This window comes from Juglans regia, chromosome 4, assembly GCF_001411555.2.
Source record: "Juglans regia cultivar Chandler chromosome 4, Walnut 2.0, whole genome shotgun sequence".
Lineage (NCBI taxonomy): Eukaryota > Viridiplantae > Streptophyta > Magnoliopsida > Fagales > Juglandaceae > Juglans > Juglans regia.
The window spans coordinates 25,099,745-25,115,935 of NC_049904.1; the positions used below are offsets into that span (position 1 = coordinate 25,099,745).

A 16,191-nucleotide genomic window follows, 5' to 3' on the forward strand; every position below is an offset into this window, starting at 1 on the left:
GGTCCTTCAGTGAAATTCAGTTTATAATAGATTCTGTGTGACTGAAAATTTAAGTTTGCCTGTACTTTGGTGGACCATCTAGCCAGAGTTAGGAAAGCATATACCTTCTTTGGCTAAAAGTATGCTACTTGAGTATATACCATTCCATGATACCAGTTTTATTTGTTTCCAGTATTATGATGTAGGCTTAGTGTTTGAAAGGTGGATCAAGCTCCCTGAAGGCAGAAGGCATTTCCTTCATGCCATTTTTGGCTCATTTAGTAACTGTTGGTTTCCTGCTGAACTTTTAGTCTGATGACCGTACATTATTTTATTTCCAGTTAAAGCTACTTGTTATGTTTATTTAGGTTGGACTTAATGAATGGGGATGTAATTTGTTTCCAAACATTGAACCTCAGGTATTTTATTGTTAAAAGTTGCAACCGTGAAAATTTGGAATTATCTGTACAGCAAGGAGTATGGGCAACTCAAAGGAGCAATGAGGCTAAACTGAATGAAGCTTTTGACTCTGCTGAGAATGTGATTTTGATTTTCTCTGTCAACCGGACTCGGAATTTCCAGGTATACTTTTGATTTGATAACCTACGAAAAGCTATTTAATCTGTACTCTAGATCTATGTGATTATCAATGACTACATAGCTTACTAGGTTCTAAATTCCACCGTCAGTCCGAATCTCTGGTTTCGTCTGTTTGAGGTAAATGCAAAGACATCTATATTTTGTCAGGGTTGTGCAAAGATGACATCCAAGATTGGTGGTTCTGTTGGTGGGGGCAATTGGAAATATGCACATGGAACTGCACATTACGGGCGAAATTTCTCTGTCAAATGGTTAAAGGTACATCTTTTTCTCTTATTGGTAACAAATTTTGTCAGGATGTCTGTAGTACTTCTTTGTTACCAGGTTGTTCTTGCTTCCAAATGTTCATGTTGCAACTGATGACAAAAACCATGACCCTGACATGGCTGCTGTTCAACTTACTAAATGACTAAAACATTTTTATTGCCTTCCTCTTTCCAAGTAATGAATCCCGGAGATTTGGTAGGGGCATGTTAGAAGAGCGTGGTTCTATTTTTCTTTTCTTTCTTGAGATTCTGATTGCAGGTCACAGGCTTGTTTTGAGAAATGTAATTGTGTTTTATACAAGTGGCTGATATGCACATTCCATACCAGAGTTGGTTTTCCTGAAGCTTTAAAGAAAAGAAGAATTTACATGGAGTGTCTGAACTTTTGGCATTTTTTTGAAACTCTTTTTGAAATATGTATACTATTATGGAGATAGGGAAATTATTTATTTATTTATTTGGGTAAGTAGACAAGGCAAAATTGATGGAGCAGAAAACCAAATAGTTTACATATATTAACAGTTTTATGTGCATGCCTACTTGGTATAAATAAAAAATTTTAATGGCTACTTGCACATTCTTATATGCAGTTATGTGAATTGTCCTTCCAAAAAACTCGCCATCTACGGAATCCATTCAACGAAAATTTACCAGTAAAGGTAATGCTTTGGGCCTTTATAAGAAAATGTTGAAGCTCCAGCATAATTTTGAGTTGTTTTACGTTCTTTTTGTTGCGGCTATTGATTATTTCTTCTTCATCTTCTCTCTGCTTCCTTCAGCATCTCCTTGTTGGGCGATGTTCATTAGGGGATCTCTATTATGGGCTAGGTGTTTTCTCTTGTATAGACCTAGTGTACTTGGTTATGCCTATTGATATTAATACATTTTTACTTATAAAAGAAAAAGCATCTCCTTGTTTTCTTTTTGCTTGAACCATGGCCAGGTTTGACCTGGGCCAAACTAAGGAGATGGGTGCATTATTTTGGTTTGAGCTTGGCTATGACCAGCCTTACATGAGATAGGATTTAGTAATATCCTCATCTGCCCTTCTGAAGGACACGTGCATATGAGATGCCTGTGCACCCATATTTATGAAAATATCCACATATGTATATGAAATGCCTGTGCACCACACGTGTGTGCTTACGAATGGATATACTAGTATACGCAGCTTCTGGTGGATTTTAGCAGCACCCTGAATTGAGAACTAAGAAGGCCAAACAACGATGCCATACTATAAATTTAGAATAAAATGCTTTATTGGTGGGTTTTAGCAGCACCCTAATATTAGGCTGAATGTTAGGCATCCTTTGGTTAGTGCCAGAAAATTACATTTGCTTTTAAAAAGTACAAAATAGCATAGACGCACAAATTTATAAGTTTTCCTAAGATATATATACCAAGTGGATGAGAATATTTGCTTTGACAATAAAAATATATACCAGTAGAAAGTGAATCAAAATATGCTGAGTTTCCAACCTTGGCTTCTTGACTGGGTTTGAGATAACCCATACTGAATTTTGTGTGATAATCCTTTAAGAGATGTTCTGGTGACATTTGCTGGAGCTAGCAAACATAATTTGTTGTTTGCTTCCAGTTTCTAGTGCAAAGGGAAGTGGGAAAAGTTGCAGTTGCTTCTAAAAGAATCAAAAGCAATATTTCTAAGTGATGCTCTAAGACATGAGAATTTGTACGCATACAAATGAGGCACCCTTGCCGATATGACAGAGAATACTGTTGGTTACCACTTGATCTATAAACACATAAAATGCCAACTGCATTTGTTGAGTAATACTAATGATTGCACCTTTGATGATACTTTGTTTCTTGCTTATAAAAAATATAAATAATGATTAAATAAAAGTGCACAAAACAGGGCAGAAATTCATATAAATGCTACAATAAACGACAACTTGGAACTACACAAGGGAAAAAGAAAAAGGAAAATGATTAACTTACTACTCTTTGACAATTCTTTTACAACTCTATATTAAATGAATGACACTTTTATAAAATTGAAATTCATTTTTAATGAAGTGGCATTCTTGCATTGGTTGATTGTGAAATGGGCTGTAAAAGAGTTGTAGGAGTCATTACTTATCAAAAAAAAAAAAGAGTTGTAGGAGTCATGAGTGCTACAGATGGTGTAATGAGAGGAATGGAAGTGATTGACACGGGAGCTTCTTTAAGCATTCCAATCGGCGGAGCAACTCTAGGAGGAATTTTCAATGTGCTTGGAGAGCCTGTTGACATCTCCTATTCATAGATCTGCGCCTGCCTTTATACAGTTAGATACAAAATTATCTATTTTTCAAACAGGAATTCAAGTAGTAGAGGTTTTTGCTGGATATGATGTCTAATCTTCCTGTTGTGTTTCTTCTTCCTTAGATTGGGTGTATTCTGTTGTTTGTTAGTTGTTTTTTAAGCGATGGATAGGAGTTTGCGTATAGAATCCAAGGTTTTTGGTTTTAGGAGAAAGGGAGGTAATATGTTCTGTATAACAAAAAAGGGAAGAAAACATACGTTGTCTTTATATCTATCTGGTGGAATGGTGGTTTGGTTTGCTAAGGAGATAGAGGTTTGTTGGAAGAATCTTGGCAAGATGGTTGATTATCGGACTAGAAGGGAGGGAGACAAAGTTTTTATGTTGCAGGGGGGCCATAATCAGTCTGGTAGGTTTTTGAAGATGCAAGAATATGGCACAGGTTTGGGTAAAGGAGTTTTAGTTATCCCTGAAGGGAGAAGAGGATGTGGATGGGCTGGTTTTGTGAGATACTTACGATGTTGGGTCCTCTTCTGCTGCGACATATCATGCTGGTAGAGGTACGTCCAAGGTTGGGCCAGGTTGTAAATCAATCGAGTAGCTATTTGAGGGCTGATACTTCTTTACATGTTGGTGATGATAAGGCTGGTGGAGGTTCTTATGTGGCAGCATTGATGAAACCAGTGCAATTCTCAGAGAGATTTGGAGGTGCCAAGAATATGAAAGAGGTTATCTCACCTGAAGATGGTAGGAGGAAGGAGGGGGGGACAGAACTCAGGCGAAATTATGCAGATGGAAGGAGTTACGAGGTGTTGAAAAACATAAGAGAAGTGGAAGGGACACTTTGGCATTTGCGTTTTGAATTAATGGGATGGAAGGATAAAATTGTCTTTTTATTAAATAAGGTTGATGGAGGGCTGGGTTTTATTATGGGTTTGGGATGAAAGATGGGAGCCCAAGAAAACAAAGAGAGTCTGGATGAGGAGAAGCATGGGTCAAGTGAGGAAGGTTGTGGTAGTGGGCTGGGTAGAGGCCCATTAAAGAGATCTGTTTGTTGGAGACCCAAGAATAGCAACGTGGTTCTTTTGGGCCCAAGAGGAGAATTGATGCGTTGGCCCAACCCATCGTCGGCGACGCTAGTTCGTTTGTCACCACAGAGGGGTGTGACAGAGGGAGGCGATCCTAACGGGTGTTTGCTGGCGAGGAAGGGCTTGAAGGAGAGGGTGGTTCCGAGATCTATTTGCCCGATAGAGGAGAAGGATGCCAGTTTCAACTGTTCGACGGCGCTGTTGGTGGTTTTGTTTGCACAAAAAGGAGCGACGAAGGGAGTTGAGCAGGATGGGTGTTCCCCAGCGATTATAAACTCGACGACGACGTCATCTCGGGATTGTTCAAAGAGTGTGGAATCTGAAAATTTGCAAGATAGACTGAGATCGAAGCTTTGTGTGGTTTCTTAATCACTGAGTGGTTCGATGGTGGAGGAAACTTGTTTAGGAGGGCCATCGAGGGTGGGAAGCCATCTGGAGACTGAGTTTGTGCTCTCACCCTCGATCTTAGATTGGAATCAGGAAGGGTCGAGTAAGGAGAAGGCCAAGAATAAAGAAGTTCTGTCTGTTCAAAACTTTCAGGTGAGTAAGGGAGGAGAAGTAAGGGAGGAAGGAGTAAAGGTGGTGGATGAGGTAGTTGTGAATGAGGGGGTGGAGAATCAAGCTATTGATGTAGTTGGTTTGTTGGAGAATGGAGATACTTTTTCTGAGAATAATTTTGTTGAGATGCAAAGGGGTCCTATTTGCTGTTCAAAGGATGTGGAGGGTGAATTTGGAGTTTCATGTGATCCAGCAGAGGAATTTTCTCCAGTTCCTCTATGTTCGGTTTTCCCTGATATTGAGTGGAATTCAAAATCTTCAGATTGGGTGTTGAGAAAGGTGGATGAGATTAAGGAGTGTGTGGGTGTGTCTTGTGATGGTTTTGAGGAGCAGTTTAGAGCTTTATTGATTGCAATTGAGGCTGGTCAGCCTTCGTTGGCCAGATCTGTCTTAAAGAAGGAGAGGGAATTGAAAAAGGTTGTCGTGCTTGGTAAACTATGATGGGAATGGAGGAAGCGTAGTTAGGAATAAGGGAAAGCAACTTCGGGTGAAATTTTGGTTTAGAAAATGGAGGGTGGATGTGATTTGTCTCCAAGAAACTAAACTGAAATTTGTGAATCAAGCTACTGTTCAGAGTCTGTGGAATTGTAGTAGTGTGGGTTGGGTAGAGTTGGTGTCTAATGGGGCTTCAGGTGGAATTATAATAATGTGGAATAGGTGGGTGGTGGAGTTGAGGGATCATTTTGTGGGGGAATTCTTGGTGGCATGTCATTTTAAGAATATTGAGATGGGTTTGAATGGGCGTTTGCTGGAGTGTATGGCCCTAATGTGGATAGTAGTTGGAATTTGTTATGGGATGAAATGTCGGGTGTATGTGGTTGGTGGAATTTACCTTGGTGTTTTGGTGGGGATTTTAATCTCACTCGTTTCCCTAGTGAGAGATCAGGGAAATCATATTTTTCACATGCGATGTCTACTTTTTCAGATTTAATTTTTTATTTAAATCTGATTGATTTACCTTTGGTGGGAGGAGATTATATACTTAGTCTAATGGTAGGTCATTTTCAAGGCTGGATAGGTTTCTGGTTTCGCCTTCTTGGGAGGCTCATTTTTCTGGTTTGAGTCAGAAATTATTGCTGAGATTGTGTTCTGATCATTATCCTATCATGTTGGATTGTGGTGGAATTGAGGGTGGGAGAAGGTATTTTAAATTTGGAAACATGTGGCTGAAGGATGAGGGATTCATGGACAGGGTGAGAAGTTGGTGGAATTCCTATAATTTTTCTGGCACTCCTAGTTTTGTCTTGGCTGGAAAATTGAAATCTCTTAAGAAAGATATAAAGAGATGGAATAAAGAGGAGTTTGGGAATTTGGGTAGCAAGAGGAAGCTTCTTTTGGAAGAGGTGAGAGGTTTGGATGAGAAGGAGGTGCAAGGGGTGATATCTGGGGAGGATAGAATCAGAAAAATCGGGGTGGTTTCTGAACTGGAAAATATTGCGTTAATGGTGGAAATTTCGTGGAGGCAAAAATCTAGGTGCTGTGGTTGAAGGAAGGAGATAGGTGCACGAAATTATTTCATCAAATGGCGAACTCTCATAGAAAAAATAATGTGATTGAAGTTCTTCGAGATGGGGGCAGACTTATCACGGATCAAGAAGACATTAAGGCTCACATAGTGAATTTTTATGAGCAGCTGTTTTCAGAAGATTTTTCTTGGAGACCAAAACTGGACAGACTTGGTTTCGACTCTATAGATCAGGTCGAAGCTGATTGGTTGGAGAGAGAGTTTGAAGAAGTACTTAATGTGGTTAAAGGTATGGATAGGGAAAATTGATAAGGCTCCGGGTCCGGATGGGTTCTCTTTGGCCTTTTTTCAAGCATGCTGTGACATAGTCAGAGAAGATATTCTGAAGGTGTTTTCTGAGTTTCATTCGTATATGAGGTTTGAGAAGAGTTTTAATGCGACTTTCATTGCACTTATTCTGAAAAAGGTAGGGGCTGTGGAGATGAGAGAGTTTCATTGCACTTTGTCTAACCTGCCCACTTATTTCTTATCTCTTTTTCCACTGCCGGCAAGGGTTGAAAGAAAAATTGAGAGTTTATTTCGTTTTTATGGGGTGGTAAAGGAGTTGAAAAAAAGTTTCATTTGGTTAGTTGGAAGAAGGTTTGTCAACCGATTGATTGTGATGGGTTGGGGATAAAAAATTTAAGTGTGTTTAATAGAGCATTACTTGGAAAATGGCTTTGGAGATACCACTTGGAAAGTAATGCCTTTTGGAAAAATGTTATTGATGTAAAATATGGTAGTTTGTGGGGAGGTTGGTGTTCTAAAGATACTAGTGGTGCGTACGGGGTGAGTTTGTGGAAGTTCATTAGAAAATGATTGGGGGTTTTTTCAAATCATATTAGATTGAAGGTGGGAGATGGGAAGAGGATACTTTTCTGGCATGACTTGGGCTGTGGGGATTCTTCACTTAAGCTGGACTTTCCCTCTCTTTTCAGAATTGCAAGGGATCAAAATGCAGCTGTAGGAAAGTCTTTCTGTTGCATTGACAATAATATTAAGTGGACTGTTATCTTTATCAGGGATGTTAATGACTGGGAAGTGGACGATGTTAAGGCTTTTCTGGAAAGACTTAACAGTTCAGAGTTGATGCTAGGTAGGGAGGACAGCATGCTGTGGATTCCTGCAGGAAATTCTAAGTTCTCCGTCTCCTCTTTTTACAGAATATTAACCAGTCACAGGAGTTGTGAATCTCCCTGGAAAAACATATGTAAAGTGAAAGTTCCTTCCAAGGTTGTTTTTTTCTGTTGTGTGGTATCCTTGGGCAAAGTGTTGACAACTGAAAATCTTAGAAGGAGAGGTATGTACATTGCTGATTGGTGTGTCATTTGCAAGAAGGATGGGGAATCTGTTAATCACCTCTTTCTTCATTGTGAAGTGGCTAGGTTCTTGTGGAATGAGGTTTTGAATCGGACTGGTTGACTTTGGGTAATGCCCAAGGAAGTGGTGGATTTATTGGTAGGGTTTGAAGGGTTGCAAGAATGCGGTTCGTGTTTGGAAGATGATTCCTTCTTGTCTCATGCGGTGCATATGTCTTGAAAGGAATAGGAGATGCTTCGAAGACAAAGAACATTCATTGGGAGAACTTAGGGATATTTTCTTTAGTACTTTGAGTTTGTGGTTTAAAGCTTTTGTAATGGAAGATAATTTCCAGAATCTGTTTTAGTTTTCCTTTCGTTTTTGGAAAGTAGTAGGTATTTCCTTTGTATACGTCCTGTGTACTTGGGCTTATGCCTATTTCTTGGGAATAAAATATTTTATTACTTATCAAAAAAGAGTTGTAAGTGTATCCTTGTGCATAAGGGCCTTCAAGTTCCCATGCTATAAAAAATTAAAACATAAATATTCAAATTTTAATGCATATGGCATTGGTGCACTCACTGGAAGTTGGATTGAAAATACAACTCTTGCAAAAAAATATTGTATTTTAACCATGCTCACCATCTTGTACCTATCTTCATGGTCATTTTTTTTCTTTTTGCTAGGCATTTTGTTTTTTTTTTGTTGGTTGGGGTTTGAACCCCCAACCATGGACCCAATGGTCCCTATGGACCATGGGTGGTGGCATTCGGCTTGAAGGCCATTGGCATCTTCACTGTCATTTCACCACTTCCTTTCACTTGCTATCATTTTCATTCCAAATGTGTTTATTTGGCTTGTGAGACACTGTACCTCGTGGCCACCTCTCGGTTTGAGCTCCAATTGACGTCCTTGTTATGCATGTGTTGTTGCAGATAAGTAGAGACTGTCAAGAGCTAGAGCCCTCTGTTGGTGAGCAGTTGGCTTCCTTGCTTTATCTTGAGCCTGATAGTGAACTTATGGTATGTGTTTTTTTATTCATTCTGTGATGCAATAGAGTATTTATTACAACAGTTTTGGGTAAAAGGAGAAAGATGAAAAACAAAGAAATAAAGATCAAAATAAACTGAAAAATGGCAAATATATACATATGTTGTTAGTGTGAGGGGTGGGATTGCGTAAAAGTATTCCATATGGATGTGTTTAAAATATTTTCACCAGTAAGATAGCTTTCTTGACTCACACACACAAGATAAGTGATTCAATGTATTGAATACATATGCATTGTGTTTCACCTCACCATCTCACAGCAAATGATGCATTGCTTTTTGTTATAAGTAAAAAAGAAATTTATTAATCCAAATAATTAGCCAATTAGGCATAGCGCAAGTACATAGGGGAGTATACAAGAGAAAACTCCTAAATACGAGCTAAGAACTAGAAAAGCAACATAGAAATCATGAAAACAGGTCCCATCCAATACAATAGCCAATGCCCAAAGTAATAACGTATGGAAGAAAAAATCTCTAATCCTACCCAACCAGCATTCTCTATCTTCAAAATAATGTTCGGTCCTCTCTGTTAAGATATAAAATAAATAATAAAATCTATCTCTTCCCATCAGTTTAAACTTTTGGGACAAGTGGTAATTTCACGTGGTATCAGGGCAGAGGTCTTGAGTTCAAATCCTGAATCTTCATTCTACCTCATTTAATTAAATATTCCACATGTTGGGTCACTCATTGAGGGAGAGTCTGGACCACACGTGAGGGGAAGTGTTAAGATATAAAATAAGTGATAAAATCTACATCTTCCCATCATCTTAAGCTTTTGGGACAAGTGGTGATTTCACACTCTCATTGCATATACATCACATAAGACATAAGGGAACCGTCTTCCAAATGACTGCAATTTGAAGATTACCCTGAATTCCTCTTGTTCAGTAGATCCACCACCCTTCTAGGCATCACCCAGGCAATACCAATCCTATTCAAAATCTCATCCTAAAGAACTTTTGCCACTTCACAATGGAGAAGTAGATGATCCACAGATTCTCCATTACTTTTGCACATAAAGCATCAATCCATAATAAATAGACCACACTTTCTCAAATTATTTATAGTCAAAAATTTTCCAAGCATGCCAACCAACCAAGAAAAGAAACCTTGAGAGGCACTCTGCTTCTCCAAATGCACTTCTAAGGAAAATCATTAGGGCGTTGATACGACATAACCTTGTACAGTGATCTGACCGAGAAGTTCTTATTCCTGGGGTGAATCCAAAGCAACCTATCCTCCCCATCACTCCTCCCCCATATTCAAGGCATACATCATGCAGTAAAAATCTGAGATTTTCCCCACCTCCCAATCCTGTACAGCTCTAATAAACATCACATTCTACAGAAATCCTGTACAGAAGCACCCCGATCGAATGCAATCCTAGAAAGAGAAAGGAAAGTATTCTTTAGGGCTGTATCCCCACACCAAATATCATGCCAAAATCTAATCTAAGATTCCCTACCCGCCACAAATCTGAAATTGTTAATGAAATGCCCCTGTCCATTTTGAATAAATTTCCACACTCCCACACTGTACACAACTCTCACTTCATTTGAACACCACCCTCCCCAAATGTTTCCAAATTTGGCATCGATGACATTCCTCCAAAGAGCATCCCCTTCTTGGTGATATCACTATAACCATTTCTAGTGCCTTGTTAAAAATTCTAAGCTTTTGAACCCTGAAACCTTCATAAGAGATTGGAGTATAAATCTTATCCTACTTAAGTAAATGGAACTTATTCTCATCCCCCAAACCACCACACAAGAAAGCACGAAAGATCTTTTCCATCCTATCAGCCCACCCTACAAGCAAAAGAAATAAAGATAGAAAATACGTAGGGAGGTTGGATAAAGTGCTTTTAATTAAGGGGATTCTCCCCCCTTTAGACAAATAAATTCTTTTCCATCCCGCCTATCTCTATCTTTTTAATGACACCATCCCACATTGCCTTTGACTTTTGAGGAGCCCCCAAGGGGAGACCAAGATACTTCATTGGCAAAGACGACACGCTATAACCCAAAGTAGTAGCGAAGTCCCCTATCTTATGTACAAAACCTACATGTATCATTTCAGACTTGACAAATTCACTTTTAGGCCTGAAACAACTTCAAAATAAAGCAAAAGGGCCCGCAACGAATGAATCTGGTCAAGATCCAGCTCACAAAAAATTAATGTGTCATAAGAAAAGAGATGTGAGACATTTACTTGCCATTCGAAGATCCACCCACTGAAAAACCAGTAAGAAAACACCCATCCACCACTGCCTCCAACATTCTGCTCAACACATCCATTATTAAAACAAAAAGGAAAGAAGACAAAGGATCCCCTTGTCTCAAACCATGGGAACTGTTAATAAACCCACAGAGGTGCCGTTTACCAAAATTGACAATCTAGCAGTAGTAATACAATGCTTCATCCACTCGCACCACTTCTCCCCAAATCCATGCCTTCCAACAAGGTACACCAAAAAATCCCAATTAACATGATCACAGGGCTTCTCAATATCCATTTTGCAAATAATATCTGGAACTCTGGCTCTAATTCCACTTTCCAAGCATTCATTAGCAATGAGTACCAAATCGAGAATTTGTCTCCCCTAGACAAAAACATTTTGTGACTTTGAAATATCTTCTCAATACAAAAACATTTCTTATCAAAATTTTTCAAGGGTTGGTGGGGGGTAATAATAGAGATTTTTCACAAGAACAAGATGACAAATAAATTTATAAGAAATTTCAACATGCTAAGTGTAATGCCCCCACTAAGTCCCACGTTGGGTGGGAGAATTATGATAGTGGTGAATGGGTATCACAAAAGTGTATTATCAATTGGCGGAACTGGGTTTTATAATGATTCTAAGGAGCTCCAATTATGAAGTTTACTATTCCTCTTGGAGAATAAGCTTTAGATATAACTTAGGCTTTCGTTGGGTTGTTACAAATGATATCAAAGTCAACCTAGTTACTGGATACTTGATGTGACGTGGACCCTGGCAAGGATGCGAGGGGTTTGAGTGGGGAACGTTGTAATGCCCACTCTCTCTCACATTGGGTGAGAAAAAGTATGACAGGTGAATGTGTATAATAAAAAGGCATTTAATTATTAAGTCCCACATTGGTTCCTTACTAGGTGAAATTGGGCTTTTTAATGATTCCAAGGAGCTCCCAATTCGTCATTGACTAGTTCTTTTTTGCGTATAAGCTCAGATGTGGCTTAGCTTTCCTTTAGTCCTTACACTTGATTTTTCTTTGTGATTTGGTGGAACCATCTACATTACTTATTACATAGAAGTGACAGGTGGAAATAAAAGTCCCAAGTCAAATCCGGTTTACTTTAACACTAGGAATCTCCATGGCTCATTTATCATCAAATGTGATGGAGATACAATCTCTGAGTTGGCAGTCATGCAGCAACTAAGGACAAGGGAACTAGAGGGTGAGACGAACTAAGGCCTTGTTTGGTTACACAAACCATCTCATCACATCTCATCTCATCTAATCATTACAAATTTTTTAAATTTCCACACAAAATACAAGAAACAATTCAACTTTTTCAAATCCCAAAACAAAAATAATATTAAAAAATAATATTCTAATAATATTTTAATCAACTTTTATCTCATCTCATTTGTGTAACCAAATGAGGCCTAAGAGTGATGTATTAACTTTTGTTGCCTGAAACAAAAGAATAATGGATTACATTGTGGATGGAGTTAGGTGCAATTAAACTCTACTCTCTCTTCCGCTATGTGCTTTGTGGACATGGATGAACTTCAGTGGTAGACATAATGATCTGTTACAGGACTACTTGCTGGTGGAAGATGGATCATGCATAGTCAAAGTTTTGTTTTAGAAATAGTTCGCATTGATTGGTATAGTTGCCTTGTAATAATATGTGGAGATGGAATAGCATGCTGACATGACAACTGTATCAACTTCTGAGACAATCTAAGAGGGGCTAGAGAAAATTAATGACATTAAAGATAACTCAGAGTACCGCATGAAATGCGATCATCAGTGCATGGAACTACCACTAGCAAGCTTGGAAAATCAGGAAGTGGGCATCTGGATGGTTGAGAATAGAACTTCGAATTTTGTTTCCATAAACTGCTACCATTTTGTAGCTTTATAACTTATGGTTGAATAAATCACTCAATTCATCGACCATATAAATATATAACATTAGGTAGGATAAGTTACTGGACACCAAGATATTGTTGGTGTAATCAATCTGTTTCCCAAGGAGTCCAGTGACACGCATGTTTTGTGAGGAAATCAATGGAGACAACATAAGAACTGCATTGCCGCATCTTTTGTGAGGAAGTGGATGGAGACAATATAAGATCTGCATTGCACTGCAATATGCTCTGTGTTTAATGCCATTTTAAAAGGTCGGAACTAAATGAATCTGATCGTTGTCTTTTCTCCTTTGGTACAGGCAATTTCACTTGCAGCTGAGTCAAAACGAGAGGAGGAGAAAGCAAAGGGAGTTGATCCAGAAAATGGAGAGAATCCAGACATCGTCCCATTTGAGGACAATGAAGAAGAGGAAGAGGAAGAAAGTGAAGAAGAGGAGGATAGCTTCAGCCAGGTTCCTGGGGCAGCAACTCAGGGTAGAGGAAGAGGCAGGGGAATCATGTGGCCACCTCACATGCCGCTAGCACGTGGTACCAGACCTATGCCTGGGACACAGGGTTTCCCCCCTGTAATGATGGGTGCTGATGGATTATCTTATGGAACTATTACACCTGATGGGTTTCCTATGCCAAATCTCTTTGGGGTTGGCCCCCGTGCTTTTGCGCCATATGGTCCTAGATTCTCTGGTGATTTTCCAGGTCCAGCCTCTGGCATGATGTTTCGTGCGCGGCCTTCTCAACATTTTCCAGCTGGTGGATTTGGGATGATGATGGGTCCAGGGCGTGCTCCCTTTATGGGAGGGATGGGGGTTGCAGGTATAAATCCAGCTCGACCTGGTCGGCCAGTTGGTATGCCCCAAATGTTTCCACCACCCTCGCTTCCATCCTCTCAAAATATCAATCGGGTTGTGAAGAGAGACCAGAGGGATAATGATCGAAATGACAGGTATAGTGCAGGTTCAGATCACATCAAGGGTCAAGAGATGCCTAGTCCGGGCAGACGACCAGATGATGAGACACAGTATCATCGAGGATTCAAGGCTCACCGTGAAGATCAACATGGTGGTGGTAATAACTTTAGAAATGATGACAGTGAAAGTGAGGATGAGGCGCCTAGGCGATCAAGGCATGGGTAGGGAAGAAAGAAATGGTGAGGCTCAGAAGGAGATGCTGCCACCGGCTCTCATCACTTGACAGATTCGACCAGCTGAATAGCATAACGAGTGACATAACTGGGGAAGCCATCTTTCTCAGGCTGACCTGCTTTCTTGGAAACAAAATAAAAGTAGAAGTCTTCCGGAGTACTTTTGCTGTATCTAACAAGTCCAGGGTGGTGAAATGTCTTGTTTTCGAAAATCTATTCTAAGTGTTCAAATGTGTTGCTAGGACTAGTTGAGTTAATAACGAATCGAGAAGAGTGAGATGAATAGTTACGGGGACTTGGTAGTAATATAGGCTAACGTACTTGTAAATAATCATTACAATATTGTATCCAATAGTATACTCTATTGATCTACATCTTCTCCACTATCACTGATCAGTGTATGTATTTCTCTTATAATATATATACATGTCATTTGGTTACAGTATCTGTATATGTACTATTTGTTCTCTAGCAATCCTGGGATGTCATCCATGAAATTACCTCCAAACTTTCTCTACAATGATCTTCCTAAAGGATGTGATATGGTTGGTTAGAGAGTGAAAGTTTGGCTCGTTAAGTTTTCTTTTGTCCATTGGATAGTGAGAATGGAAGATAAAATTACTTGTTACATTCCTTTGTTTTTCTTGGACAAAAGTAGGAAATTACAAAAGATTGGGAGATATTCGAGGGGAATGCTTTTTATGTGGGATGTTTTTATAATGGGTTATTACTCTTTGATGTTAATATACAGCAATTACAAATGGTCTTGGCTTCAAGGTGTGAGTGTTGTGCTGCTAATCTTGCACTAGCTAGAGTCCTTGATAGAGGTGTGGGAGGAAATATGTGTGATGAGGAGTCTTATCAAACGATGAAGATTGGACAAGAAGTCTTCCGATAATGAATCAAGTTGCAGATCATCTCACCAAATTTGGAGCTCATTCTACTTCGATCGAATATTTTATTCATCAGGATCTTCTCTGGGAGTTTTTCGATGAGGGAGGGCTTTTAGAATGGTCCTAATTAGGCTCAATTCCATTTTATCAAAGTTTTTTTCTCTCGTAGTGTTGCCACTCACATTTTATTTTGTTTTTGTTTTACGATGCATGAAAAGGCTTTGTACAGAGGATTTATCTTGGATAGGACGCCCACGATTATCTTATGAAGTACTAGGAAATGGTGTGCGTGGCCAAAAACCATTGAGCTGTGACTCCCATTTTTGTTTATTTGATTTTTAAGTGGCTCAGATGGACTTTTTAAAATATTAAGGGGAGAAAAAAAAAAAAAAAGAGAAGAGCCCGAGGGATTCTTCCACTCCTTTGTGAGTTGACAGCAATTAGAGTTATGCAAAAATCTGAAAATCTAATCCTGACTACGCACCAGCAGAGTTAGAGTCGGATTTGATGTCTAACCGACTCTGCTTTGTCTCCGACTCCGATATTACCTCTGACTCCAAATCCGATTTTGACTTCCTACTCCGACTTTAATAAAAATAAGTATTACTTATATATTGATCATATATACTAATGTAAAAAAGTCTAAAACTTTATATAGTTAAATTCAAGAATATTAATAGACTAATAATCAATGTGATAATTATTAAAAAATAATATTAATAGACTAATAATCAATTATATGTACACAATATACATTATGGTATCACTATCATACATATTACATATATTAGGGTAGTAATATTAGGGTAGATGAAACTTGATCAACTAATAGTGAGTCATGTACCATGTATAATGTATATATTTACCTTGTATGAGTTGCTGGTTGTATTTCATATTTGTAATTTATTCAGCAATGAATGAGTAGATGGTGGATATTATCATTGGACCATGATGGCTCATGGTTGCTCTTACTTGTGAGTTGTTATTTGGGGCATTGGGTGTTAGCTTAGGCCTTGGCACAAGTTGTTATTTGGGGCATTGGGTGTTAGCTTAGGCCTTGGCTAGATGGTTGAATAATCATTTTGTTGTTTTTAGTTTGTATAAGAGTTTGAGACTCTAATATGAAATTATGAATGATAATATATTAAGAATAGTCTAAAGGGCCTATTATATATTTTTAATTTCTTTAAATTTTTATTTTTATTTTTCAGGTTTGCATAGCATGTGAAATATTTTTAGTTATATTTTTTTAGAACAATGCTACACAGCCTCCCCAACCTCCACACACCACATTTTTTTAAATTTTAATATTTTTAAATTTTTTTTTTGAGTTTATTCTTTTTAAAATAATTTAATTTTTCTATTCATTATTCATATATTAAATATTTAATAAAAGAAAAA

The 16,191-nt window shown here is 38.5% G+C and overlaps 1 protein-coding gene across 1 annotated transcript; it reads left to right on the top strand.

Annotated features, from left to right (window-relative positions):
* Positions 1-357: 357 nt before the first annotated feature.
* On the top strand, positions 358-14,342 carry LOC118348219 (30-kDa cleavage and polyadenylation specificity factor 30-like). Its single transcript, XM_035689258.1, has 5 exons — positions 358-561; positions 727-837; positions 1,436-1,504; positions 8,493-8,579; positions 13,056-14,342. Exons 1-5 carry the CDS (start codon positions 358-360, stop codon positions 13,887-13,889), a joined length of 1,305 nt encoding a protein of 434 aa, XP_035545151.1. The 3' UTR covers positions 13,890-14,342.
* The last annotated feature ends 1,849 nt before the right edge of the window (positions 14,343-16,191 follow it).

Excerpts from the sequence above, each read along its gene's own strand:
- LOC118348219 (XM_035689258.1), top strand. The coding sequence starts at position 358 with ATGAATGGGGATGTAATTTGTTTCCAAACATTGAACCTCAGGTATTTT. Across the intron at positions 562-726 it reads ACCGGACTCGGAATTTCCAG|GGTTGTGCAAAGATGACATC; the intron begins GTATACTTTTGA and ends ATATTTTGTCAG. Across the intron at positions 8,580-13,055 it reads AGCCTGATAGTGAACTTATG|GCAATTTCACTTGCAGCTGA; the intron begins GTATGTGTTTTT and ends CCTTTGGTACAG.